Raw genomic sequence first — 26,951 nt, 5'->3', positions numbered from 1 at the left:
TTCTTCACTTCTACACACTTTTATACATCTTTTTACTTTATCTAGCAGAGCATTTTATGATCTATTCATTTATATATTGATATTTTTTATTTCATTTCTTCTATCAATTTAATTCATTAATACTTTACATTCAAAATACCTTCTTTTAACCTTCTTTCTTTAACTTATCTTAATGTATTTAACTATTTCTTCTATTAATCTTCTTTATATATTATTAAACCCTATTTTCTTAAAAATTATCTGAAAATTTAGATTGATTTAATGGATTATCAGAATAGAGTGGTTTGTTGCTTAATTATAAAAATTGTTATGTTTGTTTATATAATTTTTGTAGGGAAGTAAGTTTGGTGGAGGAGGGGTTGCAGGCACAAGTGAGACCAATGCAGACCGTCGTGAACGGTTAAGAAAGCTTGCTTTAGAGACCATTGATTTAGCCAAGGTTTAAATAGAAAAAATTAAGAAATAAGTTTAAAATAAGTAAAGGATCCATATATTTTAAAGAATCATCTTGGGAGTTTTGAATGCAAACTTTGTTTAACACTTCATGCAAATGATGGATCATATCTAGCTCATACGCAGGGAAAAAAGCACCAAACAAACCTTGCACGTAGAGCAGCAAAGGAGCAGAAGGAGGGAGCTATGGATGGGATTACAGGGCTTCCGGTGGGGGTTATTGGACAACAAATTCAAGTTCGAAAAAATGTGATTAAAATAGGACGACCAGGATATAAGATTACAAAGATTAGAGACCCGTATACGAGGCAAATAGGTCTATTATTTCAGTTAAGTTATCCGGAGATTGGTACAGATATTCATCCTCGACATCGATTTATGAGTGCATATGAACAAAGAATTGAACATCCGGATAGAAGATGGCAATATTTGATTATAAGCGCAGAGCCATATGAAAGTATTGCATTTAAAATAGGTATGAAATGAATTTAATATATAAAATAAATAAATTTTTTTTTGGTATATATTTATAATATTTTTAGAAGCAAAAGAAATAGATAGATCAGAAGGGAATTTTTGGACATTTTGGGATAAGCCGACGTTTTCTATGCAGTTTTTTTTTAAATCAGATAGAGATACAAGATATATGGGAGTTCCTGGATTATCTAATTCTACGGCAAAATAAAAGTGATATATATATATAAGTGATATATATAATGCTTTTTAAGAGAGTTTTTTTATTGAAAAGAAGAAGTACATACTTTTCAACTTTTAATATTTGCAATATTCAAAGAAACATAAGTATATAAGTAAGTATATAATATTATAAGTACATAATATTATAAGTATACATTATATTTAGAAATACATCATATTCTCTAAATTGGATCTTCTTACAAATGATATTTTAATAATCTATCAAAAAAAAACATATTTAACATTATTCAATATATTAAATTACATTCATTTTTATTATATACTTACTATGTACTTAGATTATTATTTAAAAGAAAACGAGACTATAAGTATCTTATAGAAAGGAAATATTTCCAGATTTTTTTTTTTTGAAATTTATGACTATTACTAAAAGGTATTTTTAACTTGATTTTTTTTTTAGAGATGTTAAAGTATGATGATTTTCTTTAACAATCCAACTCCTAAGAAATAATTTTGTGGATAAATATGTATAATACCTGATTTAACATATTTAATATTTTATAGATTTTTTCTAATTTGTTTTTAGAATATATAAATTATTATTTTAAGTTAATAATAAAAAAACGCTAAATGTTTGATGATAAGATGAACAAAGATTTCTGAATTATATGTAGAATCATTAATAATAAGTTTCAGCCTTGTCTGACATTTGCGTTAAAATAATATAATAATGGATACTAATTTATAAAAATGGCATCATAAATGATTAAACTTTATAGGTAATTTATTTTTAAATTAGTAAAAATCTTATAAAATTAAAAATGATTGAAAATAATACGATGGGCGAACATATCTGTCAGTTTATTTTTATTAAAATGTGGATACAAGTGTACAAAAATCATCCGCAGTGACAGAACTGGTGAAATATTATTATTCTGATTTAAGATTTTTATATATACCATTATTTTATTTAAATCTAATTTTTATATAGTTAGTATAGAGTATAGACACTATTTGTTATATCTAACATTATTCATTATTTAATAAAGTATAACTATCTAGTTACATAGACTCTTATTAATTGCATTTGTATTATCTAAACACAATATGTGATAATATATTTAAACTGTTTTCAATAATAAAGATATGCAAATTTATGAAATACCATAAATGATCAGTTTTTAAATATATTACAGTAGAATAGTTCTCTGAAATTATGTATCCAACATATTCCTGATTAAATATTCTTTTATAGTTCATCATTCATGTATGAATAGTACCAATCCATTCCCAAGCTCTTATCCATTCTCCATTTATTTCTGCTAATCGTGTTCTTATGTTTGAGTTATTTTCAACCACTTTCCGTACTTTATTCCAAAGTTTATTTCGTTGATTAGTATTAAACTCATTTACAAGAATATCATCCCGTAAATGTGAAATAGCAATATATGGATATGTAGACTTCGGATCCAAAATATATAAACGTTGTTGCTCATATAATCTTTGAAGAGAAATATGAACCAATTCTAGAATTCTTGATTTATAGGTTCTATGCAAAACAAAAGCTGATTTTATTTTAAATAAAAGAAATATAGAACATATTATTCCTAAATAAATATTTACTAATGATTAAAAAAAAAAAAAGAATATACCAATAAATTCGACTCTATAGCGTACCAGACTTCGTCTGATATATTTTTTAAGTGAGCATCCAAATGGAATGTTTGCAAAAGATGTTGATTTAAAATATCTCTTTGATCTATTAGATCAATATATCTAGGTCAGCCAGAGCTTAGAATGATTAAAAAAAGACTAAATACAACATACCCATCATTTTCTACACGTATTTCATCATACGTAGATATATCTTTAAATGCATCCGACAATAATTCTTGAAATTGTTCATCATCTATATCAGGCTAATTGAATTAGTTTAGGAAAAAAAGAATTATTGATACAACAGATTTCATTTCCCAAAGATATTTCTCAAGATCGTTCTCAGATATACCCTCTTTTTCTCCTTTAAGCAATTTTGAAGTGCCACATTCTAACTTAGTATTTTTATCTCTAAGCATCTGAATGATCTCATTAATAATAATATGAACCTTTCTTAGTTTTTCAGTATCTGGTATACATGATGGCGCAATAGGAATTAATCCATCAAAAGACAATATATTCGAAGCAAGAATATAATCCTTTTGACATACAAGTTTAAAATTAGGATAACAAATAGCATGTTCAGGACATGGTTTGCAATATATAAAAAGATTATCAAGAAAAATCCTTGGAAATTTTTTTCGTATTAATGAATATGTATTTGATGTTTCTAATTTTTTTTTAAAATCATCAATTTCACCATTTTTTTCGAAAAATTTACCTTTAATTTCAACATTGCAATAACCCACACGAATCGTTTCCTCCCTCCAAATACCCACCAATGCTGCTATAGAAGTGCCAAAAATAAATACTACAAGAAATTTTATAAACGAAATTTTTTTGCGTTTAGGTTTAGCTTTTGATTTCCCATAAAAAACATTCAAAACCTCTTTATCCAATTCTAATTTGTCTTTATTTTTCATTTCATTATTATTTAAAGAAATATCATCATGCGTAAATTCATTATTTTTAAATGTTTGTGTAGTTAATTCATGTTCGGGTTTCGTATACATTGTCATATGATAAAATTGCTGAGATGTCTTTAAATTCTCAATATTTGTCATAAATTTCTTCGGTTTAGATCGAGCTAAATTAGAATTCATTAACGGTTGAATCAAACTCTTCGAACGAGGCTCCGGTTTAACCCTCATAACAGATAACTTCTCAGGAACTTCTGATACATCCTGAGGCTCCTTTTGACAACTTTCTGGCTAATAATAACGTTATATATACCTTTTAAAGCATTCTTTTTCGATTTACCACTGAACATTGCAAAGATGAACGAAATTTATATGTTTCTGATAATGGAGACGATTTCTGAAAAAAGTTTTCTCTAGAAAACCCTTTATCCAATGATAAAGACTATATTATCCCTTAAATACGGCCCAAAAAACCCCCCATTATTCTTCAATATACCTTTTCCTCTGTTTTTTCTTTTTCTTCCTCAATATCCAAAGGCTGTGCACTTATTGACCTACGTAAAGACATATGAGAACTTCTACCCGTAGAAGAACCCTCTTTTGCTTCATTTAACTGCTTTTTAACCCTTTTTTTACCGGACTTTTGTTTACCCTTCAAATTCATCAATTTTTACCGTAAAAAAAAGCGATTTTTCGCCAAAAAAAACAATCATACACTTGTACTATCGCTCAATTTACCATATTCATCCTTATTTTCGTCTTTTTTCCCCTTTAAATACCCTTTTTTCCCTGAAACAATATGTTCATAAAATAAGTCTAAAAGAACCTGTTTCTTAGCAGATGATGGATAATCCACGTCATGTTCAAGTAAAATACGCCGAAGATCAGCAATTCTAAGCGACTTTGCGTCAAAGTTCTCATCCAAATAGCTCTGAAACATTGACTGACTTAGCGATGGTTGAAAGTAGTGAAAAATAAGTTAAGTCGAATAATATATGTGTATATATATAGAATAAAAAATATACATAAAGTTGACCTAAATTTTCATAGTTAGATGAGATATATTGTTAATTGGTAGAATTAGAATAGACAAGAGTAATAGTGCCATTGAAACGTTGAGGAGAAAGAGATAAAGTATGAATATCAGAAGGAGGTAATTGAGAGTTCCAAAGAGCCAACATATCATTTGCTTCCTTTGGATGAATTGTTTTATTTTCAGTTCCAATTGTAGTATGAGGAATTGGAGTAGCTAATTGTATTTTTTTATTTTCTATATCCAAAATTGCAGCAACAAGAGCCATAATTCTTGAATTCCAAACGAGATAAGTGAATTCAACATGAGCAGAACAAACGACACCTGAAGAGTTCATTTGAGATAAATAATATTGCCAAATTTTAGGATATTCTGATTTATCAGAGACATGAATCAAAGTAACATGAAAAGTAGATTGTACACGTTTTGAGGACTTGAGATGTTCCCAAAAAGCAGAGACTTCTTTTTTCTGATCCTTCATAATTTGTTCTATATAAAGAGCTAAATCATCCTTAAAGAGAATACCAAAATATTCAGGTTTTCGTTTAGAGAATGAACCAAGTTTTTGATGAGATAAGGTTAAACTGGATATTTTGTTAGGACAAGAATGATTTAAAGCGATACGAATTGCAGAATCCATTTCAGATGTGGTTGGTATTTTTGCGACAAATTTTGGAGCAATTTTATGAAGACGTTTAATCACAATTTCCAAATTAGATATTGTATCTTTCATAGGATCCAAGATAATGATATCTTCAAATAAATTATCCGGTTTTCTATCAAGATCTAAAGGTTCAAATCTGGAAAGAAATCCATTCATAATTCCTATAGCAGTTTTACCCTGATTTAATGATGCATCAATTGTTTGATGATTATTTCCACGTTCAAGAACTCTAGCTTTTGTTATTTTAGAGATTTCATTTAATTTTTCTCTTCTAGTAACTAAATCATCATCTTTATCAAAATGATTATAATAAAGAGCGATGAAACGAGTATCTGGAGATCGTTCAGAAACCAAACGAATCAATTCATCTCTTTCTACATATTTGTGATTATTTCTGTGACAAATATTACCAATTATTCGATTAATCAGGATAAACCTACTTGTCTGCTATAACAGCATGTTGATGCTTTAAAGCATCAACAATTGCAGATACAAACTTTTGAATTTTCGCTTTTTTTCCTGGTATATCATCATTTTGAATATGCTTAAAATTAAATAATAAAGATAAAGCAAAAGCAAGAGTTGTTTTTCCACAACCAATTGTAGCAATAGGAACAAGTAAAATATTTCTATCCTCAAGAGGATAGTTTGTAATCAACCTTTCTGAAAAATCTAAAGGCGAATAATTGTATTCTTTTAAAAATTGCTTGCGAAGAGCCACAATTCCATGATTTTGTTTATATTTTTTTGCAAAGTCAGGATTTTCTCTCAATAAAAGACGTACCCACATTACATATTGTTTTGTAATATGATCTTCATTAGAATTGAATTTATATGTGCCTGATATAATTGCATGTGTCAATTCTCTCCATTTTCTATAAATAAAATATGGCTCTTTAAATTTATACTTGAAAAAAAAATCATGAAAATGAATATCATCTGATAAGTTAGATTTACATCGTATAACAAACCCTTCAACTTCTTTTCCATAATAAGATTTTGTCTTTTCAGAATCTTCTAAAAAACATTTTAACTCTAACAAAGTTTGAAAAACTTTATAATCAACTTGTCTAAATCCCCATTCACTAGCAAACATACAGACTTTATCAAATTCATATGTAACAAAATTAGCTTTATTTAAATTAATTCCATGAAGATAAAGTCCACTCTTTTCTGGTGGATATCCTATAACATGTTCTTCAAAACTATCATCACATAATTCAAAAACAAGAGTTGCATTCATTTGTCGCAGTACATTTGCCAATTGTTTTCTACTATGTAGAGAACATGATAAATGCTTTTCTAACCATGTTTCCCCTACTTCTGCATGAATAGATGTACCATTTGCTATTGATCCCATCGAATTCTTGCTTGCAACAATCAATGAGTCATCTGAAAGCGCTGAAACAAAAATAATACATCCATTCTCTTTCAATGTCAACGTATATGGTCCTATAGTATGTTTTTCCAAGGATTCCCACTAAAATTTATAAATTATAAACATAATAACCCTTCGTTATAATTCACTTTAGTTTCTTTAACTTCATTTATTGCAAAAAATTTATTATATCCTATCCCCATAAAACTGGACCCTTTTAAGATACTAATGAATACCTCTAATAACAATTTCATGTATATTTTTATCATTTGTTATAGAAAAAAGTCCTCGTATATCTGTTGCTAATTTACTTGATTTTTTAAATCCAAAATCTGGCAACTTCCAACTATCAATATTTACTCCATTATATGTAAATGTATGTTTTGAAATAGATTTTGATCTTTTATTTTCATTTTTTTCTACTTCTTCTTTAATCCTTGAAATCAGTTCTTGAGCCGTTTCTTGATGTCCCTCTTTTCCCTTATTGTTAAGTCCCATATTAAACAATAAATATGTAATTAAAATCAAAATTCTTAGCTTAAAAATGTACTTTTATCTTTATTTTTTATATTCGATATATATATATAGACTTGTTATGAATATTGATCAAAATTATTTATATATTCATAAACAAGAAAAGGCGGATCATTGTTATCCATAGTATTTGAATTTAGCTTTAGTATTGTATATGTATTTTCACCGCCAAAAAAATATCCATGTTCATAATTTTCCCAACTGATAGGTGAATCTTCAAAACCATTAACAGTTAGAGAGATCCAATTTATATCATTAAGATTGCTATAAATGTATTTAAATATTGTATTGAATATTATGTAAATAATACCGTAAAAATAGCCATAAATTATATATCCAAGTACAACAGATCATTCCTGACCATAGAAGCCTAACAACTTCATCTTGAGATGCATCTGAAAGATGATAAGGCAATGAATAAGGATCATTATTAAGATCAATACGTAGCCTTTTTTATTAAAGAATTGTTAAAAAAATCAATGTTTTACCTTTCTGATCCAAGAGAAACTAAGCCTAGCCATTCATATATCTCTGTAGCCCATTCTTCCTGAATAATTCTATCTATACCCGGATAATCCACATGTTTTGGATAAGAAAAAGAAGGACAAAGAATCTTGCCTGATTCATTTCTTTCAAAATTTACAAAACAACATGATAATCCAAGAATTTCTTCAAGAATTCCAATATTATCTATAAAAAAGTTTAAAACAAGCCATCAATTGCAATATTTCAAACCCTCATCCAATACACACATTCTGAAGGAAAATTTCCTTTGAAAAACATTCTTAAAACTCCATAAAACTCTATTAAATCCTTTCTTTCCCTTTTTCATAGATGTTTCCCTCATATTTAGTAATACATCTAATAAAATTACCCAAAATTATTACACTACAATATAATATTACTCCATTTAAGACATTTTCTTGAAAAAGCAGACGGCTTTCCTTCAAGTCCTGCCTTTTCATATGTATCTTTTGTTAATGAAAGAATAATCTCCCCTAAAAATTCAATAACTCCCCAAAAAAACACACATTAATACCCTTGCTTACACAGACAACATCATCCACATCTATATGGTTCATAGAAAGTGCACATAATACCTCTATACTTGTTGATAAATGTTAATATTGCTAATTTAGCATAATCTACCCGTTCTAATCAATCTATCAAGAACATCTTCCCTCAAAAACCATTCCAATGGAACATCCACATTAATAAATCTTGGATGGTTGCTTTTTTCAAGTAAATATTCCACTTTACTCAAATCATCTTTCCTCAAACAAAGCTCCACCTGAAAATACCCATTATTTTCCAAAAAAAAATCAATACAAAGATAAAAACCGAGAAATTAAACGGATGCCGTCTAATTAATGTCATTTCTGGGCATCCAAACTTAACAAAACACTTTTTTTTCTTTTTCATCTCTTTCATAAAAGAACCCATATTTTTTTTCTCCAAAAAACATAAAACCCTTCTGAAACTACTTAAACCTTCATATAACTAACGTTTCTATGCAAATATCGCCCTTCCTAATCATCTATTTCTCAATTGCCTCCCCACTGACTGTGCCTATGACTCTGTGTCACGTGACTTTTGCCACCGCTAACAAATAGACTTGAATAAAAAGGCCTCTAAAAGGGCCAAATTATAAGTAAAACATGCCATATTCCGGTAAAAAAGGAGAGACGAAGTCTATTTCTAAGCAAGAAGTTTTTACGGCGTGAAAAAAGACGAATTTGATAATGTTTTTAGGCTTATAATTTTTTCTCTATGCAGAGGACAAAGACAATTGGAGGACATAGTGATTTAGTAAAGACACTTGGATGGAATTGTACTGGGAGCAAGCTAGCATCAGGATCGGCAGATCATAGCTTACGTGTATGGAATCCAGAGAAACTGGAATTGAGATATTCAGTCGAGTTTAAGGGACATTCTTCAAGTGTAGATTATCTTTCATGGGATCCTACACATAGTGATCGTCTTGTAAGCGTTGGAAAAGATAAGGCAATTCGTTTTTGGGATTATAGGGGTATTTATCAATCATTATTGGGATATATATATAATTAGGATTAGAGGGTAAGTGTGTCTTAGAAATCCCAACAAATGGAGAGAATATCAGTGTTACATGGTCACCTAATGGTAATTATGTAGCATCAGGAAGCAAGGTTTTATAGGAGGGGTTTATTGTATAATTTAATAAGGATTAGGATGATGTAATTACATTTGTTGATATTAAGGCAAAAAAAATTATTAATTCAATCAAACAACCAGCAGAGGTAGTTTATTTACTAATATTAAGTATATTTATTCTAAAAAATTAAAGACAAATGAAATATCATGGTCAAATAGTGGCGATTTTTTTGCTTTAGCTACTGGTCATGGAACTGTTAATTTAATTGAATGGCCATCACTAAAACATGTATATACTATAGATGCACATACATCTAATTGTTTTTCTCTTGAATTTGATCCAAAGGGAAAGTGGGTTTTCTTTATTTCTTATATATATATATATATATAATTTTATAGATATTTGGCTATAGGCGGTTCAGATGCTCTTGTTAGTTTATGGGATCTTGAAGAGCTCATCTGTGTCAGAACCTTTTCAAAATTAGAGTATACTTTTTTATATATTATTTTCAATTATTTTTTAATCTATTTAGTTGGCCTGTAAGAACATTAAGTTTTACTCATGATGGACAATATATTGCTTCTGCATCTGAAGAAATTGCAATTGATATTGTATTTTTTATTTAATTTTATATAAATACATTAACATATCTCTAGTCACATGTAGAAACTGGTGAACATATTTACAAAATTCCTTCTAACGCTACTAACAAAGTTACTTGGCATCCATATAGATATTGGTTAGCTTATGCTGGTGATGAGATAAATAAAAAAGGTGATTTATCCATCTTTGGTATCAATAATTAAAATATCTTTATTTACTCAATTATATACATTTATACACAAATAATTTAAAAAAACAGACATGGTTATTACAATAAGGCTTTCATATATATATATAATCATCTTCTTATTAATTATATCTATATAAACTCATTTTTATCGATTATCAACCTGCTGAACTACTAAATTAATGTTGTTCAATACTTTTACAAAAATAAAACACAAAACACTTGATTTAAAGCATTATTATGATCCATATTATTATGCTAAAGGAATTGGTCGTTTTTATTTGCTAAAAAATGGCAAAGTACATAATATAACTATATTTTTTCAATATTATAAAACTATGGTTGAAATACCAGAGCAAAAAATACAGGAAAAACAGGAGAAACATGCACCATTTATTAAGAAATATAAGCCAATAACACCAGGAAGACGTGGACTTTGTCGTCCTTTAAATGAACATCTCTGGAAGGGACGTCCAATACGTTTTTTAACTATTGCAAAACGTCAAACAGGTGGACGTAATGATCAAGGAAGAATTACTACAAGACATCAAGGAGGAGGACATAAACAACGTATACGTATTATAGATTTTATACGTAAAACACCAGGACCACATGTGGTCCTACGTATTGAATATGATCCGGGACGTAGTGGACATATTGCGTTAATCAAGGATTTAAAAACAGAAAAGCTTTCATATATATTAGCAGCAGATGGACTTAGAGCAGGACATATTGTAGAAAGTTATAGAATGGGATTTGGATCATATGAAGAAGAACAAGAAAAAATAGATTCAGGAGCTTTTGTAGCAAAAGCGATTCAACCAGGAAATTGTCTTCCTTTATCAATGATTCCTGTAGGAACGATTGTCTTTGCATTAGCGACGAATATTCATGGACCAGCTAAATTTTGTAGAAGTGCAGGAACATATGCACAAATACTTTCTACAGGAAATGAAGGATATGCCACTGTTAAATTACAAAGTGGGGAATTAAGAAAAATATCTGTTCATGGGGCAGCTACTATTGGCATTATGAGTAACGTTAATTGGTAATATACATTGATTTATAAGCTTTTTTCTTATAATTTATAAAGGAAACATCGAAAATTGGGAAAAGCAGGACGATCTCGTTGGTTAGGTATTAGACCAACTGTTCGTGGTATGGCAATGTAAGTATTATTTATCAAAATGTCATAAATTTTTAATATATATTAAGGAATCCACGTGATCATCCTCATGGTGGTGGACGTGGTAAAAGTAAAGGTAACCGACATCCATGTAGTCCATGGGGAAAACTAGCAAAAGGCAAAAAGACTCGAAAAAAGTTAAATCCATTAGTAATTAAAGGACGTCCTAGACGATAATCATGATTAAAACAATCTTAATCGATTATCATACATAAATAAAGGCATAAACACTCAAATATAAATATATGAATCATATAGTTTACATTATTTAACATGTTTGGATCAAAAAAAAAACCATATTAATAATTTACATGCACAAGTCAGTTATATTTCTATCATTTGTACGATATGGAAAAATATGCCGAATCTCGTTTAAAAAATTATATATAAAAATCCCTAAATCTTATTAAATTATCATAAATCAATGTACAATATATTTGTGTATAAAATTACCTAAATGTGCGATTTTATATATGTACCAAATTTATCATAGCTTTACCTTTTTTTTTTATAAAAAGCTAATCTTTAAATCATATTTCAAAATCATTTGATGCACTTTCCGACCCAAAATCAAGTTCTTTTTTAAACCTATTCTTATATTAAAAATCTCTTCTAATAATATAATCTTTAAAAAATACATAGTATCAAGACTTTTCGATATTAAATATTCCGGAATTAAGAACAATGCTTGTTTTACTTTTATTAAAAGTTCCTCTTGGTCTATTTCTGTCTTAGTCCCCATCATTCGCACTATATTCAAAATCGCATTCATCGGTGCCGTTAATACTGAATCCGGCTTTAAAACATTCGAAAAAATATCTAAAAGACGTCCTAATTTACAAAGTTGAGATCTTTGAAATAATAATCGTTCCGATTGAAATCCTTCCTTCTTTTCATATCATATTTCATTAATAATATATTTCCCTACCAACCGTAGATTCCCTAGTCCATTGCTCGATAATACTCTGTAACGTCGGGCACTATATTATATAATAAATATTAATAATTAAAAATCATTATCCAAAATTACTGGATCTGCATCTAGAATATGTAGAATATTATGAAATTGAGACGTCTTATCGATATTATCCATAAGATTCCCTTTAGTCCATTTTGGCTCTGTTAATGGCATAGATAAATTTAGCCATATTTCAATCCGTTTAACCCGTAAAAGTTCGCCCTCTGTAGGATCTACATTTGTTACCCGAAATATTTGTTTATTCGTCCCGTTAGTCGTCAATTCTTCAAACTAGCCCTGTTTAAACCATTGTTCCATATATATGCGCGCATATATACCACTGCCCATCCGTCTGTATGAATAACTATTCTCCCTTCATTACGGGAGAATTCTATTGAGAAAATATGTTCTGCTGGAATAATAATACGTTTTGTACCCTTTTTTATTGAGAGTGAAACCCGGTCGGGTGCAACAAGTGCTGCTTCTGTTGCTGATAAATTACTTTCTGATTGTATATCTGTTGAGTTTCTAAAGTAAAATCGAATTCGTGCATCTTTTTGATCCTTTTCTTCTCGTGTTTCTTCTGTTAATAATAAGTTTTGGCCTTGTAAAACATAAATATAGTGCCAGAAATGAAATTTCCAATCTGAAGACGAGATAATCTGAAATCAGAGAATGTTTTACGCGTTAAAAACGCTGTATTATTGGAACTTCTTGAATCTATACGTAATCTTTTTGATGAGCCTGAATTGCGAAAACCTGGAAATTGACCATATTTACCAGGTATAGACATTGAACAGGATGCAAAACAAGCCTTATAACAAGATATATGCGTATGTTTATCTAAATTATAGGGAGTATATGCGTCACCATGATTTCTTAAGCTTCGTTTATATGGGTTATGAAAGGATGAATAGGATGAATAGGATAGGGTAATATTAGAGATACAAATAGTAAAGGAAAAAAGGAAGGAATAATAAGAATTAAGTGTTAACAGGAGCAGATTTATATAGAAATAGAGAATAATGAATTTTTAGAGAAAATGATTTAAATATAAAGCAGAAAAATAAGTTGAAAAGTGGATTTACGGATGAAAAGTAGATTTGCAGATGAAATTTAGTATTATAATAGAATTCTTAATATTTATATTTAAATAAGGGGGGTTTTATTATTTTTATTTAGACTAAGAAATTAATATGAAAAATTTAATTATTAGTTTAATTCCGTAAGGAACAGTAATAGAGAGATAAGTTAAAGATTAAATAAAAGATAATTATAAAGGAAATCTGTATATATTTAATATAAGATTTATAAAAAGTAGTTATTAAAAGTAGTTTTTAAAAGAAGTTATTAAAAAAAGTTTTTAAAAAGTGGTTTTTAAAAAAAATATAAATTATAAAAAGATTAATATTGCAAAAGAAAACGTCCTTTAAAACGTCCTTTAAAACGTTCTTTCTTTAAAATTAATCTTAAATTAATTGCTGAATCATAAATTGTTGTTAATATTATAAAAAATTAATAAATATTTAAAAAAAAAAATTAAATAAAATACAACTTAATACAAGTCTAACACTTTAATTGAGCTTTCAACATAATTTTTTTTATAGTTTGTAATGATAATTGAATATTTAGTATACCAATATGTGTTTCAAGTTCAGATGTCCATCCTTGTTGAGATATACCTAATCTTTTATAAAATTGTTGTTCATGTTGAGCATGAAATAAAAAATCTTTAAGTTTAGTTAAACGATCTTGAAGATTTTGAAAAGTACGAATACGTTTAGTCAAGATCATACAAAGTCTAGAATAGTTTTTATTTTTTGATCTAATAAAGTTAAATATTAAAAAAAAGGTTAAAAAATAAAAAAAAAATACAGTTTTATCAAGAATAATTTTTTTTTATCTTGTTTAGATTTATATTTAGATAAATAGATTTGTAATCTTTCTAATAATTCTGAATTCTTTAAAATCACTGCTTCTTTAAGAATTCGTTCTGCCTAAATATTATATTAAAAAAAAATTATATCATATTATATACTTAATATTCACTTGATATCCATATTTCAATCCATCAATATTTTTTTTTATATTCTTACTAGTTTTCATACTTGAAAAATTATCCTTAATAAGATTAATACATATTTCTTGAGAATTAATAGGAAGACGTTTTGCATAGAATAAAAGTCGTTTGAATAAAGATAAAACCAAATGCTTATGTTTTGATAAATCAGAATATGTTGTTAACATTGTGTAGAAAAAATTTTGTTTAATATAATCTTAATAATCAATCAATCAATCTTTCTTCTTTCAAAGAAAAATATATCCAATTTTATTGAAATTATTCCCTTTAAAAAATACTTCCTTCCGGAGGTTGAGGTAACTTCTTGTTACTTGGTAACCCCATTTCACTAATATATAAAAATTACCCTTCATTAACCCTCATTATCTCTTTTTTACCGTCGAAGCGCAATTAATATGGTTTCTAATGTATGGTCTCGTTTCCAATTTGAAAGACATGATAATTGCTCCGGTTCTACCTTATAATTCATTTTTTCAAAAATAATCCCCATTTAACCCATTAAACACTTACTCGTCCCGTTTCTGGGTTCACACATGGAAGATTAATCTTAGATAAAAAATAAATAACCGGTGGCATATCCGGATACATTTCATCACAAAATATCTTTAAACTATATATCCGGTTCTCATAAACACTCTTAAATAATAAGTTTAAATATTTTTCCCCCCCGATTCCTTACATGTGCCGGCCCTAATATCGTCCCAATCCAATTCGATAAACTCATATCATCAATATCAACCAGTCCATAAGAAAACGTGCCATCCCCAAATCCTTTTTCACCTTTTTCTAACTCTTCCAATAAACGAAAATTTCTTGGTCTAAATATTAATAAGTTAAAAATATATAACCCTTTGATAAATTTCAAGAGAAAAAAACAAAGTAAGACCTACATTTGCATTTTTTATAGGAGATTCTGGAGCGGTGAAAAAAATAGGAGAAAAGAACGATGCGATGGATAGCATCTTTAACGAGTGAACTGACACAACTTATAACAGAAAGTAAACGTAAGCATCCGGAACTTAAGGCGGTAAGTGTGTTTTTTTTTTAAAACAAGAAAAGTGTTATTTTTTGTTAAAAGAGTAAAACTAATTAATAAGGCGGCAGAACAAGCATTAAATGAGGTGAAAAGTTTTGTGGAGGAGGGGGTGGCTATTAGTAAAATACGACAAAGTCCGATGTTTTTAATACCCTTTTTACTTGGATGTAATATACAAAGTGCAAAATGTTGTGCTATTGCAATAGGGTCATTACAAAAATTGATTGGAGTGAGTGCAATACCGAGTGTAAGGAGGGGTTAAAAATGAGAGGAAAAGAGGGTTAATGAAGGGAATATAGTTATCTATACCGTCAGTGTTAGAAGCGTTTCGTGAGGCGATATTATTAGGGGTGGAGATTCAATTGAAGATTCTTCAAGTATTACCAATGTTTTTGACGAATTATACAGTGGATTTATCAGGAAATTTATTAGCAGAAACATTTAATATATGTTTTGTACTTCAAAATAACAAATCTACGGTAGTTCAAAATACGGCATCAGCGACGTTAAGACAGCTTGTAATCCTTGTTTTTGATAGAACTATTAATGAAGGTATGAATAGAATAATAAATTTGTGTATTTTTTTTTAAATTGAAAAGTTGAAGAGAAACATGAAAAAAAAGAGTTAGAAAATAGTCAAGCGTTGATTGATGCACATAATTTAATGGAGGATTTATGTCTTCTTATCAATGATGACAAATCTAGGATGCTTCATATTCAAAATTTATCAAAAACCTTTGGATTAGAATTGATAGAAAGTATTTTAACAAATCATCCAAAAGTATTTCAAAAAGTAAAAAAAAAATTAATAATATTTTTTACATGATAGATAATCTGAATTTTAGCATGATAAACAAATTAAATTACTTCGTAATCTGATGTTTTTAGTCCTTCGACCATTTTCGAATAAAGGTGGGTTTCCTGTAACAGTAAGAAGTGCAAGAATTATATATCTTCTTCTTCGTCAACATCTTAAAAATCTTATTGTAGAAAGCGAAATTGCATTTAATTTATTTTGCCGTATTCTTATAGATAAAGATGATAATAATTGGCGCCGTGTTTTAGTTATGGAAATATTTAGAGGTATATGTACAGATAATGCACTTATTTGTACGATCTATGAATATTATGATGCAGATGCTTCTCGCAAAAATATTTTATATGAAATTATTTTTTCATTTAACAAATTAGCAGGAGAACAGCCTGGATTAATTGGTTTAGGAACAAATATTCTCTTTAACAATCAATTATCTAATGATGATTCTTATGATAGCATGTATGAAATCTTAGAAAATGCGATTGATATATTTGGTACTATAACAGGTGAAATTATAGAACAATGTCCTCCAGGTCTTGATTCAAAAACATCTTCTGTCCGTGTTTCTTGTATCGATCAACTTGATAAATTAGAAGGACCTATACTTCCACCTACTTATATATATTACTTAGTATTTACATGCTTAAATTTAGTGGTAGATGGTATTGCAAAAATAATTATACCTTTTTTTAAACGAGGTTTACCACGAAAATTAGGAAATCTCAAAGGTAAAGATAAATGAATGATATTCTAGAGAAAATAATCATAATAATTAGAAAAATCTGAACCTGTTTCTAATAATTTGCCTGAATCTTTTCTAGGGAACCAAGAAGTATTTACTTGTTCAAAAATAATTGAAAATATGTGGCCTGCATTTTTAGCAGTAAGTAATTTCCTGAGAAAAAAAAAAGGTTTACAATTTAAGGCATTTTCTACATTTTTATCTGCATCTATGTCAATTGATTTATTTCATAATCTTATTCGATCTTACAGACATTTTACCCAAGTTTCTGGATATATGGGTTATAATATTTCTAGAAATTCATTTCTAACTACTATTTCTAAATTTTCACTTCCACCTGTTTTCATGATACCATTCAATGCTTTACATTCAAATGTAACAAATGATGTTCAAAATACTCATCAATTGAATACAAATAATTCTGCAAGTGATATAACAAGTGTTACTAATCTTCCTTTGCATGATTCTGATAATGTTATGATACTTACTCAGAAAAATTTGATTTGTCTTCAAGCAATGCTTTTGTTATCAATTCATTTAGGCAATAATCTTGGTAATTCATGGGCAATTATTCTTGAAACATTACGAAAAGTGGAGTTAATTATATATGAGATGGCAAAAAAAAATCATGTAAAATTTCCTCATAGTATTTTAGGCATTGATATTATTTATAATACTATTCAAAAAGAAGTTCTCACATTACCGAAGAAGAATAATCTTATTGTTGATATTTCTTCAATAGTTCTTTTTGCAAATACAGTTTTTGAAAATACTAAAACATTTTCAGATAGTAGTTTATTGGAAATATTAAAAACTATTTGCGAACTTAATAGGTTTTCAGAAATTTTTGAAAATAAAGTATCATCTGAAATGAAAGGCATTGATATCAAAAAGAACGTATCTACGACTGCTTTTTATAATTACCAAGGTGCTGCCATTTTTCACAAGTCTAATGATCTAGCATTTACTTTTCATAAAATTAATTTAATATGTAAAATTAATATAGAACGATTATTTTTTGGAGCATCAGAAGAAAATGGTTGGGATATAGTTATGTCATACTTATATTCTTTTATTCATTCACGAAAAGTGGATAGTTTGATTAGAAAACAGGCTACTAAAGTATTTCTCAATATTACTGAAGCAGTAATTATATCTCAATCTTGGAAAAATCTTGAGAATAGTGATAAAGCTTTAAGAAAAATATTGTCTATCATAAATTTTCTTTCTATGAAAAATATCATGGGAGATATCAATGTTCAATTATATCCTAATGATCGTGCTGTTGAATTGGAAATAATAAGTATGGCTCTTAATGTTTTAAATTTACTTTTAAATTCATTGGGTCATTTAATTTCTGAAAGTTGGGACATTGTTTTTGAAATAATTAATTCAATATTTGAAAATGAATTATCATCTTTTGCTTCTTTTAAACAAGATCATTCAGATATCTTACATTACAGAAAAAAGGAGCTTAGAAGTTCACTGAAAATACCGAAAATTGTTAAAGATGCATTTTTTTCTTTACAATTAATATGTACAGATTTCTTATTAGAACTTTCTTCAAAACATTTTCTAACTTTAATAAATATTCTTACGAAATTTTGTCTTCAAAAAGACGATTTAAATATTTCTTTAACAGCTATTGGATTATTTTGGAATATATCTGATAATCTTAGATTAAAAAAATCGTTTCAAGAATCAATTAAAACATTCGATAGTGATAATGAACTAAATCTTTTATGTTCACTAGAAGACGATATTTCTGTTCAAGATTTATTATGGATAATTTTATTATTTCGTTTAATAGAAGTAATATTGGATGACAGATCCGAAGTGCGAAATGGCGCAATACAAACAATATTTAGGAACTTTGAAATTCATGGGGAAAATATAAAAAGTAATCTATGGAAATGTTGTTTTCGGATAATTATATATCGTATTTTTTTCCTGTTCAACAAAGACATTTTAAAGAATATTAACGATAATAAATGTCATGAATTTTTAAATAATACAGACAATTCGTCTTTTGAAGATTCATTAGTTTTGATAATATCGGGTTTAGTGGCACTTTTTTCTCGTAATTTGGATTCTTTATTTTCTCTTGAAATATTTCATGAGATTTGGGATAAATTATTGGATTTCTTTACACATTCTATTGAACTGAATTCTAACGATGTTTTTATGAACTGTTGTAAAGCAATTGATAATATTTTGTATAAAATGGAATACGATAAATTAGGTTCAAATTATGATGATCTATATAAAAAAATATGGTCTGTTTGGGAAATATTTTCTAATACAGTTTCGACAACGTCTGATAACTTATTTAAAAATCAAGAATTATCTCAAGAAGCACTTGATACATTCGTCAAATTTTCACGTTCTTTATATAAATTTATAGTTTCTAAAGGCGACATATCTTTAATCAATAAATTAATCACATCTATATTTGATGCTTTGATATATACACGGAGTCCAGTTTATTATCTTGATGTTGACTATATGACTCCTCTTCAATCTAGTATATTGGAAGTAATTGATCTTTTGAAAGATCATAATGAACAAACATGTGTTTTATCCTTAAAATTTCTTGCAAAAATTAGTACTCTTGCATTTAAGGATTTACCTGAAAGTATAACGACTAATCAGAATTCATCAAAAACAAATAAAATATTTTCTACATATATTGCTATTTCTAAAATATCTTTTGAAAGAATGGAGCAATATTTTTCTAAATATTCTGAAAATACACTAATATATGAAGAAAATGCATTCTTTGAGATGATTAAGGTAATTTCTTTTAAGAAAAAAAGTAATATTAAGATATATAGGCATTATCTATCCCTATAAAACTTAAACATAAATGCCCTTTAACATCTCGTATTGGTAATGGAGAACTTTTTTGGAAATTTGCTACGTCAAAAATGCTTTCTATTTTGGAAAAATGTGATTCACAAAAGATTATTCCAGATTCTAATATGGAGTTATGGGAAGCAATTACCGATTGCTTACATGGAACACTTTTGTTTGATTAGTAAGCTTAATTTTCATTATAAATAATATTGAATTTTCTTAGTAGCAGCAATAATTCAATATTTTTCAAAGAATCAGATGAAGATTTTGACATTTCAACATATACAAAATTAAAGAGTATAATATTTCCTTTAATAACAGACAGCATAGAAATATCACAAAATATAGCAGAAATTATTGTCAAGTCATCCTTTGTCTATAATTGTCCTGAGCAGAGTTTAATATTTGATCGTTTATCATCTATTACAAAAATTCCAAACCTAGAAATAAAAAACTATAAATTTCAAAAAATTGTGCCTTATAGAGAAAGATTGGGTTTTATATGTTTAAATGATTTATTTGAACTATGCTCTTTAAAATCAAAAAGTAATATTTTTTGATTTTATATTTTTATTAAATAATTTTAGATGAATTTTCAAATAAAAAAAGTTTAGCAATGATAATAGGGACATATCTTTTAAAACGTTGTGCAATGGTTCTTCAGCAATTTATATTAAACCAGTCAATGAGAGGATGTATGCCAATATCTAGGTAAATGAATCATTTAATTTCATAATATATTAACAAATAAAAAGGATTGAGCATACTGAAATTATTTTTATACTCGATAATCTCATAAATAGAGAATTTTATTCAGATATGTTTGATTTTCCAGATATTTCGTGTAGTTTTTATGTTATCTTTTCTTTTAGACTCACTTATTTTTAGATGATAATATAGACAAATTTTATTGTTCAGATAGTTTAGTAGTGCAGCTATTCCCTCTTTTCTGTGCAGTATTACCTCATTGTCATCAGGATGTAGAATTATTGAAATTAATTTCTCTTTATTTTCAAAAAGTAGGAAATTTTATTCATATCTATGAAGCATCTGTAAAATACTAAATTTAACCTTGTTTTTCAAGACAAGATGATGCAGATTTATTTGTTTTGGATGCAAAATACTATAAATAATAAATACAAAAACAATTAAATAGGAATGTAAAACTTTCTCACGAAACTGATTTCCAATTATTTCTGGACTAACATTTTGGTTAAAAATTGTTCTGTCTTTTCGCTCATATGTTAAAAGTTTTCTGGACCCTGTTAAGGATATTAATATATTATTTAATAGCAAATGATAAATAACATTTTCCAAAACACTGTTTACTATTTGCAATCAATAAAAGGTTAGGATGTTGTGGAACACTGGTTTCTAGTTTTTCTTCCATACTAGGCATCCAAAAAACAAGTCTTCCTTCTGTTAAAAGATGATCTGATGCGAATATCATAAGTTTTGCAATCAATTGATCAAATGAATAAGGTTCTGTCGGTGGAATATAATCTTTTTTTCTATAATATTCAATATAAAATAATACTAAAGCTTATTAATACAGATGAAAATAACAACCTGATTCATCTTTTGGAGGAGAGATATTTTTAACATTCTTTCTTAAAGTTTTTGGACTTGCACGTAGACCATATCTTTATCCATAAGTAAATGTTTCAATCTTCTTTTACTACATACGGAGCTATTTAAGATTCATCAGAACTAATATAATCCAATTAAAAAGATAAAATCCTACGGTCACAAATAATAATATCTAATAGAAGGCTATTATGTATAGCAGAATGAAGAAAATCCATTATAAAAACATCAAGGAATTTTGAAGTTAAACCATATTGCTCAAGATTACTATGAATTGATCGGTCATTTTTACCTCGTAAAAGTCGTCCATCAATATCAGTACCTAAATAGTATCAGATATATAGAAAGAAAGAATGCAATCATGGAATAATATAAATAATATACCCATTATCATTGCTTCATAATATGCACATGCAAGAAGAATACTACCAGTTCCAACGAATGGATCATAAACAAGCTTTCCTTTTCCTGCCTTTAGAACCTTTTAATAAATATATAATAAAAATATAAATAAAGTTACAAGTGCTTGATTTGCAATAATTAAGGAAAGCTCTGCATCCATAGATGTGTTTCCAATATATCGTCTTTTCTTCAGATTAAACCAATTAACTGCATGTCGACTACTTTTGGCTATCTTGAATCAATTAGTTTAGATTCAAGATATATTTGATAATATTATATATTCATCATCTTTTTAACATACTTGTCGACCCATAAAGACATATTTTAATGAACCTGCTACCCATTCTTCTAATATTGCATAAATTTCCTGTGGGTTTTTCATAAAAACTGGCCCCTCTAAAGCTAAATAAGAAAAACTATTAATAAGTTCAATCTGATGCTCAATTGAATGAGATTTATTAAAGCTTTCTACAACAAATTTAAATGATGCATAACGAAATGGTTCCTTTTAATGTCAGTTAGGCCTTAAAAGACGATCTGTCAAACTGTTAAGGCTGGACCAGATTTTCTAAGTATATGATGAAGATCATTATATGATTCAGCAGATGCCCAAAGTGAATAAATAGCTCTTATATAAATTAAAAAAATAACACTTATTTCTAAAAAAACAGACCTACAACATATAGATCTGCGAATTAGCTTTTGGGCTTGTGTATCATTTTCCAACTGGACAATAAGATATGGAGTCTGTAATAATAAGTAAGATTCCTAATAAATTTGATCAAAAGATATATATATCTATCTATTTTTCATATTTTATTTTTATTTAAGACAAAATAAGATATTTTTCTTATATATATCTATCTATATATATATCAACTTGCCTGTTTATGATGATTAGAGAAATCTGCCTTGATTCCTTCAATAATAGCAAGAGATTCTAGTTCTTGACGACGAAAATCTTGAAATGATTGTGCAAATAAAATTACATAATCTTTTAGACTCATATGTAGTAGATTTACTAACTATAAATAAGAAATCTCTTTAATTTAGAAAAAATATAGATAAACTCTTTAAAAACAAGACTAAAATGAAACTAAAATACACTAATATAACCTAACCCTGTATCTACCCTACAATCTCACTACATCTAGAGAATTAGGATTAAACTTGTTTTTTAAAAATCATCTTATCTTAGATAAAAGATAATCTTAGATTTAAGCTCTGCAAATTGATTAAAGATTATTTTTTAATATACAGAAAATTGGGTTTAAATAGAAGAAATAAGTTAATATTATGTAAAATAGGTAGAAAAGTGGTTGGAAGAAGAGTTTTATATATTATTAGTTTTTTTAGTGAACAAAAGGCTATTTTTCTTAAATAGAAGTTGAAATAAATAATATATTTAAAAGAAATAGAAGTTATATTTATTAAACTAAAGAAAAGGTTTTTTTTATAATTTTTTAATATAAATATGATGATTAATTAAGATGTATAAAGTGGAGATTCAATAATCAATTAATTTTATGTCGTCTATTAATTCTAGGGAGAAATTGGGAGAAGATAGAAGAAGATATTAGTAGATATGATGGAAATCGTTGTAAAAATGAGTAGAAAAGAATTAATAAGAAAAAAGTTTTGGACGTCACTTAAAGTATGGAAATTATAGGATTCTTTAGAAATATATAGTTTTAATAAGAAATTGAGTGGTTTACTATTAAGAAAATATTCTATTTTAAATGAAATATTCTATTTGGAATAAAATATCGTCTAATATTTATAAAATAACGTAATAATGTTATATAAAATGAAAACCTTTATTAAATCAAAAGATTGAAGGTTGACGAACTTTATCAGAAAAAGAAATGATTAAAAAGAAGTATATAAACAAACAATATAAAAGTCATTAAAAGAAAATATTAATGTTACTTTTAATCAGAAGATTTGAGAATATTTAAATTTCTCTTTAGGAAAATAAAAGAAGTCATTTGAAAACTAATCTTTGATATTCTTTTTATCTTCTTCTTATCTCCTTCTTATATTCTTAACAATATAGATAATTCATCTTCTATAGATCTATATCATATGAAAAATATCATGAATAAAACTTTCAAAAAATCATTTTCTTAATATTAAACTTATACAATTGGTTTAAAAAAAAATTATAGAAATAAAATCATATTAAATATTTTTAAAAACATTAAAATTCATCTTTTCATCCAATCATTCCTATCAAACTTTGTAACCACTAGTTAAATTCATTCTTCAACGTACTCCAACTTGTAAAACTAAATATCATTATCTAAAACTTTAAAAAAATTCATCAATTAACTCTAATTAATAAATAATTATTCAATATTTAAAATTTATTAACATTTTAATTATATTACAATTTTAATCATTATAAAACATTACAATTTTAATCAATTGATCTAATAATAAACATATTCTAATCTGAAACATTCTAAGATATCAAAAAGCACATATAATAAATCACATAACATATAATTACACAAGTACAAATAAACATAAAAGCACATATAATCATATGTAAACCTAGATAGACAGACATACACATACATAGACACAATTAATCACATACTAACTACCATATACTACCATATACTACCATACGTTTTAAATTATTTATCACCACTCCTTCGATATCTATATTCAACATCATTTCATAAAATAATTCAAATAACCCATTCATTAAACTCATACAACTCATAAAACTCTTCTTCCATTCATTCCTCTCATATCTAACCTCTTTACACTCTCCAATTCATCTTCTATTCATCTTCTTCTTATCTCTCTCTCTCTTCTCATACCCTACTTATAGGTCATAACCCTACGTTACCATGGAAACCACATGTTTATTTTTCCCTCTCAAGGCTCTCCTGCAACTTCCATCGTCAACCTTACCGAATCAAACATAATAATTTGGGGATTTTAGAGCCATAAAAAGGGCATTAGAAGAGGATTTTAAGCATTTATAGACGTAATAAACGGGAGGAATCTAAATATATACATATAGGCACGTTTTTGAGCGAAATTAAACGGATTGTATTGAGTATTATAAGGAGCCATAAGGTCTCCGTTTGCGCATTTAAGGGGAATTAAGAGGGAAAACGAGTATTTTAAGGGTCTATAAGGAGGAATATTGATGGATAAGATAGAAAATTGCAGTGAAAAGGAGTTTTTTTTGAGGAATACACGAACAATCGCGAAAAAAGGATGAACGCAGCGGTAGAAGGGATAAAAAGTAGGGGAAGAGGGTTAATGAATGGTAGAGGCGTGTAACACGTCAGACGGCAACGTTTAATCTTAATGATGAGAACAAATTGCATGGACAAATATCTCGGGTGAAGCAAGTATCTACACAAGGATTAGAAGGGGTAAATAAGCCATGGACGGCGGCGACGCGAAAGAGAGCAGCATTAGGAGATGTAAGCAATGTGCATAATAAGGAGAATCAGACGGCGAAAACGAAAACGCAGCCGTTATCAACCAAAGCACGCGTGGTGACGAAAACCGGAGTTCAAAGTCATCAAAGCAAAGAATCCGTTCATACGGTACCAACGGGAGAATTGCGTGGTGAAGAAACAACACGAAAAAGACGGACATCAAAGGTTTTAACGGAGCAAAAAGTGATCATTGAGGTGGAACAAACACAAGCAAGTAAAAAAGTGAGAACCGATGGCCTTTTAAACGGATCGGTACAAGAGCATCCAGCATCACAAGATTGGGATGATTTAGATGCGGATGATGCTCATGATCCATTGATGGTATCGGAATACGTTGAAGAAATCATGGGTTACATGAGGGAATTAGAGGTGAAAGCGAAACAAGCTTTTTTTTTTTTTTCTTTCCATGAATAAAACAATTGACCCATGGAATTAGGTATTAACACTTCCTTTACCAGATTATATGGATCGACAGAAAGAACTTCAATGGAAAATGCGAGGAATCTTGGTAGATTGGTTAATTGAGGTTCATGCGAAATTTCGTCTTCTTCCAGAAACGTTATTTCTTTCTGTCAATATTATTGATCGATTTTTATCCCTACGAGTATGTTCGCTTCCTAAGCTTCAATTAGTAGGGATTACAGCACTTTTTATCGCAGCAAAATATGAAGAAGTGATGTGTCCATCGATACAAAATTTTATGTACATGGCAGATGGTGGATATACGAATGAAGAAATTCTAAAAGCAGAACAATACGTTTTACAAGTTCTTGGATATGATATGTCATATCCAAATCCCATTAATTTTCTAAGAAGAGTATCAAAGGCAGATAATTATGATATTCAGACACGTACAGTGGCAAAATATCTTATGGAAATTAGTCTTCTTGATCATCGATTTTTGCCTTTTGTGCCATCTAATATTGCAGCTTCGGGCATTTATTTGGCTAGAATTATGGTTACTGGTGGCAATTGGGTAATGATTCATTTTCCCTTTTTTTTTCTTCTTCTTCTTCTTCTTCTTCAAATTAACATTTTATAATTAGAATGCTAATTTAATACATTATTCGGGATATAAAGAATCAGATCTTGTTCCATGTTCTAAAATGATGCTGGATTATCTTTCACGATCAGTTATAAAACATGAAGCATTTTTTAAAAAATATGCCAGCAAAAAATTCATGAAAGCTAGTTTATTTGTTCGCGATTGGGTTAAAAAACATTACGATCTTGAGGCAAACGTGCGATTAAACACTATCTCTTTCGATTACGATAACCATGAATCAAATGAAATACATCAGGACTTAGAAGAGGAAGAAGGATCCCTATAGTTAAATGTTTTACAAACAGACATATCTATTTTTTTATACTAGTATATTCTTATAATGATTTGGATAAACAAAATATTTCTTGACTTTCTGAAGGTGCGTGCAATTATTTACAATTTAGAGGGCTTAAAAAGGATGTACTCCCTAAGAATAAAAAACGATTAAACATTAGATGATTTATCGTATCTTTCTTGAGATCTTTTCCCTGTAGATCAGGTACATTCTATAATCACTAATTCAATTAATAGATATTTTTAATATTAAAATTATATTTTT

The 26,951-nt window shown here is 28.0% G+C and overlaps 11 protein-coding genes across 11 annotated transcripts; 5 read left to right on the top strand and 6 right to left on the bottom strand.

Annotated features, from left to right (window-relative positions):
• Nucleotides 1–221: 221 nt before the first annotated feature.
• On the top strand, nucleotides 222–1,186 carry T552_03399 (hypothetical protein). The gene is made up of 4 exons (XM_018371905.1): nucleotides 222–282; nucleotides 335–439; nucleotides 484–928; nucleotides 996–1,186. Exons 1-4 carry the CDS (start codon nucleotides 262–264, stop codon nucleotides 1,136–1,138), a joined length of 714 nt encoding a protein of 237 aa, XP_018224395.1. The 5' UTR covers nucleotides 222–261; the 3' UTR covers nucleotides 1,139–1,186.
• Nucleotides 1,187–2,328: 1,142 nt separating this feature from the next.
• T552_03398 (hypothetical protein) lies at nucleotides 2,329–4,669 on the bottom strand. The gene is made up of 7 exons (XM_018371904.1): nucleotides 4,402–4,669; nucleotides 4,027–4,338; nucleotides 3,488–3,977; nucleotides 3,072–3,436; nucleotides 2,938–3,029; nucleotides 2,763–2,869; nucleotides 2,329–2,717 (listed from the first exon to the last, which is right to left on the bottom strand). The coding sequence occupies exons 3-7, from the start codon at nucleotides 3,915–3,917 to the stop codon at nucleotides 2,374–2,376; spliced, it is 1,338 nt and encodes a 445-aa protein (XP_018224394.1). The 5' UTR covers nucleotides 3,918–3,977; nucleotides 4,027–4,338; nucleotides 4,402–4,669; the 3' UTR covers nucleotides 2,329–2,373.
• A 40-nt stretch (nucleotides 4,670–4,709) lies between these two features.
• T552_03397 (hypothetical protein) lies at nucleotides 4,710–7,305 on the bottom strand. Its single transcript, XM_018371903.1, has 4 exons — nucleotides 6,998–7,305; nucleotides 6,911–6,954; nucleotides 5,824–6,863; nucleotides 4,710–5,777 (listed from the first exon to the last, which is right to left on the bottom strand). The coding sequence occupies exons 1-4, from the start codon at nucleotides 7,257–7,259 to the stop codon at nucleotides 4,754–4,756; spliced, it is 2,370 nt and encodes a 789-aa protein (XP_018224393.1). The 5' UTR covers nucleotides 7,260–7,305; the 3' UTR covers nucleotides 4,710–4,753.
• Nucleotides 7,306–7,310: 5 nt separating this feature from the next.
• Nucleotides 7,311–8,779, bottom strand: T552_03396 (hypothetical protein). Its single transcript, XM_018371902.1, has 8 exons — nucleotides 8,637–8,779; nucleotides 8,445–8,586; nucleotides 8,335–8,397; nucleotides 8,201–8,293; nucleotides 8,031–8,156; nucleotides 7,784–7,985; nucleotides 7,606–7,743; nucleotides 7,311–7,559 (listed from the first exon to the last, which is right to left on the bottom strand). The coding sequence occupies exons 1-8, from the start codon at nucleotides 8,736–8,738 to the stop codon at nucleotides 7,355–7,357; spliced, it is 1,071 nt and encodes a 356-aa protein (XP_018224392.1). The 5' UTR covers nucleotides 8,739–8,779; the 3' UTR covers nucleotides 7,311–7,354.
• A 128-nt stretch (nucleotides 8,780–8,907) lies between these two features.
• T552_03395 (hypothetical protein) lies at nucleotides 8,908–10,278 on the top strand. The gene is made up of 8 exons (XM_018371901.1): nucleotides 8,908–9,004; nucleotides 9,048–9,324; nucleotides 9,369–9,460; nucleotides 9,503–9,571; nucleotides 9,619–9,776; nucleotides 9,825–9,911; nucleotides 9,959–10,037; nucleotides 10,083–10,278. Exons 1-8 carry the CDS (start codon nucleotides 8,954–8,956, stop codon nucleotides 10,230–10,232), a joined length of 963 nt encoding a protein of 320 aa, XP_018224391.1. The 5' UTR covers nucleotides 8,908–8,953; the 3' UTR covers nucleotides 10,233–10,278.
• A 230-nt stretch (nucleotides 10,279–10,508) lies between these two features.
• On the top strand, nucleotides 10,509–11,625 carry T552_03394 (ribosomal protein L2). Its single transcript, XM_018371900.1, has 3 exons — nucleotides 10,509–11,264; nucleotides 11,310–11,384; nucleotides 11,432–11,625. Exons 1-3 carry the CDS (start codon nucleotides 10,555–10,557, stop codon nucleotides 11,577–11,579), a joined length of 933 nt encoding a protein of 310 aa, XP_018224390.1. The 5' UTR covers nucleotides 10,509–10,554; the 3' UTR covers nucleotides 11,580–11,625.
• A 261-nt stretch (nucleotides 11,626–11,886) lies between these two features.
• T552_03393 (hypothetical protein) lies at nucleotides 11,887–13,198 on the bottom strand. Its single transcript, XM_018371899.1, has 6 exons — nucleotides 12,988–13,198; nucleotides 12,699–12,943; nucleotides 12,433–12,651; nucleotides 12,331–12,382; nucleotides 12,041–12,284; nucleotides 11,887–11,990 (listed from the first exon to the last, which is right to left on the bottom strand). The coding sequence occupies exons 1-6, from the start codon at nucleotides 13,151–13,153 to the stop codon at nucleotides 11,933–11,935; spliced, it is 984 nt and encodes a 327-aa protein (XP_018224389.1). The 5' UTR covers nucleotides 13,154–13,198; the 3' UTR covers nucleotides 11,887–11,932.
• Nucleotides 13,199–13,926: 728 nt separating this feature from the next.
• On the bottom strand, nucleotides 13,927–15,338 carry T552_03392 (hypothetical protein; the record flags this gene model as incomplete). The annotated part of the gene is made up of 8 exons (XM_018371898.1): nucleotides 13,927–14,185; nucleotides 14,236–14,357; nucleotides 14,410–14,636; nucleotides 14,719–14,768; nucleotides 14,818–14,897; nucleotides 14,951–15,076; nucleotides 15,120–15,258; nucleotides 15,331–15,338. 8 exons carry the CDS (start codon nucleotides 15,336–15,338, stop codon nucleotides 13,927–13,929), a joined length of 1,011 nt encoding a protein of 336 aa, XP_018224388.1.
• A 48-nt stretch (nucleotides 15,339–15,386) lies between these two features.
• T552_03391 (hypothetical protein) lies at nucleotides 15,387–20,955 on the top strand (the record flags this gene model as incomplete). Its single annotated transcript, XM_018371897.1, has 11 exons — nucleotides 15,387–15,467; nucleotides 15,538–15,723; nucleotides 15,776–16,028; nucleotides 16,076–16,269; nucleotides 16,322–17,021; nucleotides 17,070–19,828; nucleotides 19,870–20,072; nucleotides 20,115–20,437; nucleotides 20,479–20,602; nucleotides 20,647–20,735; nucleotides 20,780–20,955. 11 exons carry the CDS (start codon nucleotides 15,387–15,389, stop codon nucleotides 20,953–20,955), a joined length of 5,088 nt encoding a protein of 1,695 aa, XP_018224387.1.
• Nucleotides 20,956–21,173: 218 nt separating this feature from the next.
• Nucleotides 21,174–22,887, bottom strand: T552_03390 (hypothetical protein; the record flags this gene model as incomplete). The annotated part of the gene is made up of 9 exons (XM_018371896.1): nucleotides 21,174–21,402; nucleotides 21,445–21,534; nucleotides 21,578–21,581; nucleotides 21,636–21,800; nucleotides 21,863–21,950; nucleotides 21,999–22,108; nucleotides 22,178–22,385; nucleotides 22,427–22,539; nucleotides 22,761–22,887. The coding sequence occupies 9 exons, from the start codon at nucleotides 22,885–22,887 to the stop codon at nucleotides 21,174–21,176; spliced, it is 1,134 nt and encodes a 377-aa protein (XP_018224386.1).
• Nucleotides 22,888–25,071: 2,184 nt separating this feature from the next.
• On the top strand, nucleotides 25,072–26,722 carry T552_03389 (hypothetical protein). The gene is made up of 4 exons (XM_018371895.1): nucleotides 25,072–25,129; nucleotides 25,174–25,716; nucleotides 25,784–26,323; nucleotides 26,394–26,722. The coding sequence occupies exons 1-4, from the start codon at nucleotides 25,118–25,120 to the stop codon at nucleotides 26,676–26,678; spliced, it is 1,380 nt and encodes a 459-aa protein (XP_018224385.1). The 5' UTR covers nucleotides 25,072–25,117; the 3' UTR covers nucleotides 26,679–26,722.
• Nucleotides 26,723–26,951: the final 229 nt, after the last annotated feature.

Source organism: Pneumocystis carinii (assembly GCF_001477545.1).
Source record: "Pneumocystis carinii B80 chromosome Unknown supercont1.16, whole genome shotgun sequence".
In the NCBI taxonomy this organism is placed as follows: domain Eukaryota; kingdom Fungi; phylum Ascomycota; class Pneumocystomycetes; order Pneumocystales; family Pneumocystaceae; genus Pneumocystis; species Pneumocystis carinii.
The sequence above is the reverse complement of the archived record's forward strand: the minus strand, read 5'-3'. Positions and strand labels throughout refer to the sequence as shown.

Excerpts from the sequence above, each read along its gene's own strand:
- T552_03399 (XM_018371905.1), top strand. The coding sequence starts at position 262 with ATGGATTATCAGAATAGAGTG. Across the intron at positions 440-483 it reads AGACCATTGATTTAGCCAAG|GATCCATATATTTTAAAGAA; the intron begins GTTTAAATAGAA and ends AAATAAGTAAAG. Across the intron at positions 929-995 it reads AAGTATTGCATTTAAAATAG|AAGCAAAAGAAATAGATAGA; the intron begins GTATGAAATGAA and ends TAATATTTTTAG.
- T552_03398 (XM_018371904.1), bottom strand. The coding sequence starts at position 3,917 with ATGAGGGTTAAACCGGAGCCTCGTTCGAAGAGTTTGATTCAACCGTTA. Across the intron at positions 3,030-3,071 it reads ATCTTTGGGAAATGAAATCT|CCTGATATAGATGATGAACA; the intron begins GTTGTATCAATA and ends TAATTCAATTAG. Across the intron at positions 2,718-2,762 it reads CTATAGAGTCGAATTTATTG|GAATAATATGTTCTATATTT; the intron begins GTATATTCTTTT and ends ATATTTATTTAG.
- T552_03397 (XM_018371903.1), bottom strand. The coding sequence starts at position 7,259 with ATGGGACTTAACAATAAGGGAAAAGAGGGACATCAAGAAACGGCTCAA. Across the intron at positions 6,955-6,997 it reads ACATGAAATTGTTATTAGAG|GATATAATAAATTTTTTGCA; the intron begins GTATTCATTAGT and ends TTATGGGGATAG. Across the intron at positions 5,778-5,823 it reads CATGCTGTTATAGCAGACAA|AAATAATCACAAATATGTAG; the intron begins GTAGGTTTATCC and ends TATTTGTCACAG.
- T552_03396 (XM_018371902.1), bottom strand. The coding sequence starts at position 8,738 with ATGGGTTCTTTTATGAAAGAGATGAAAAAGAAAAAAAAGTGTTTTGTT. Across the intron at positions 8,157-8,200 it reads AAGAAAATGTCTTAAATGGA|ATGTATTACTAAATATGAGG; the intron begins GTAATATTATAT and ends TAATTTTATTAG. Across the intron at positions 7,744-7,783 it reads GTTTCTCTTGGATCAGAAAG|GCTACGTATTGATCTTAATA; the intron begins GTAAAACATTGA and ends TTAATAAAAAAG.
- T552_03395 (XM_018371901.1), top strand. The coding sequence starts at position 8,954 with ATGCCATATTCCGGTAAAAAAGGAGAGACGAAGTCTATTTCTAAGCAA. Across the intron at positions 9,777-9,824 it reads GAATTTGATCCAAAGGGAAA|ATATTTGGCTATAGGCGGTT; the intron begins GTGGGTTTTCTT and ends ATAATTTTATAG. Across the intron at positions 10,038-10,082 it reads AAGAAATTGCAATTGATATT|TCACATGTAGAAACTGGTGA; the intron begins GTATTTTTTATT and ends ACATATCTCTAG.
- T552_03394 (XM_018371900.1), top strand. The coding sequence starts at position 10,555 with ATGGTTGAAATACCAGAGCAAAAAATACAGGAAAAACAGGAGAAACAT. Across the intron at positions 11,265-11,309 it reads ATTATGAGTAACGTTAATTG|GAAACATCGAAAATTGGGAA; the intron begins GTAATATACATT and ends TAATTTATAAAG. Across the intron at positions 11,385-11,431 it reads ACTGTTCGTGGTATGGCAAT|GAATCCACGTGATCATCCTC; the intron begins GTAAGTATTATT and ends ATATATATTAAG.
- T552_03393 (XM_018371899.1), bottom strand. The coding sequence starts at position 13,153 with ATGTCTATACCTGGTAAATATGGTCAATTTCCAGGTTTTCGCAATTCA. Across the intron at positions 12,383-12,432 it reads ATATTCTAGATGCAGATCCA|TGCCCGACGTTACAGAGTAT; the intron begins GTAATTTTGGAT and ends TATATAATATAG. Across the intron at positions 11,991-12,040 it reads TCGAAAAGTCTTGATACTAT|GTTTAAAAAAGAACTTGATT; the intron begins GTATTTTTTAAA and ends ATATAAGAATAG.
- T552_03389 (XM_018371895.1), top strand. Across the intron at positions 25,717-25,783 it reads GTTACATGAGGGAATTAGAG|GTATTAACACTTCCTTTACC; the intron begins GTGAAAGCGAAA and ends CCATGGAATTAG. Across the intron at positions 26,324-26,393 it reads TGGTTACTGGTGGCAATTGG|AATGCTAATTTAATACATTA; the intron begins GTAATGATTCAT and ends TTTTATAATTAG.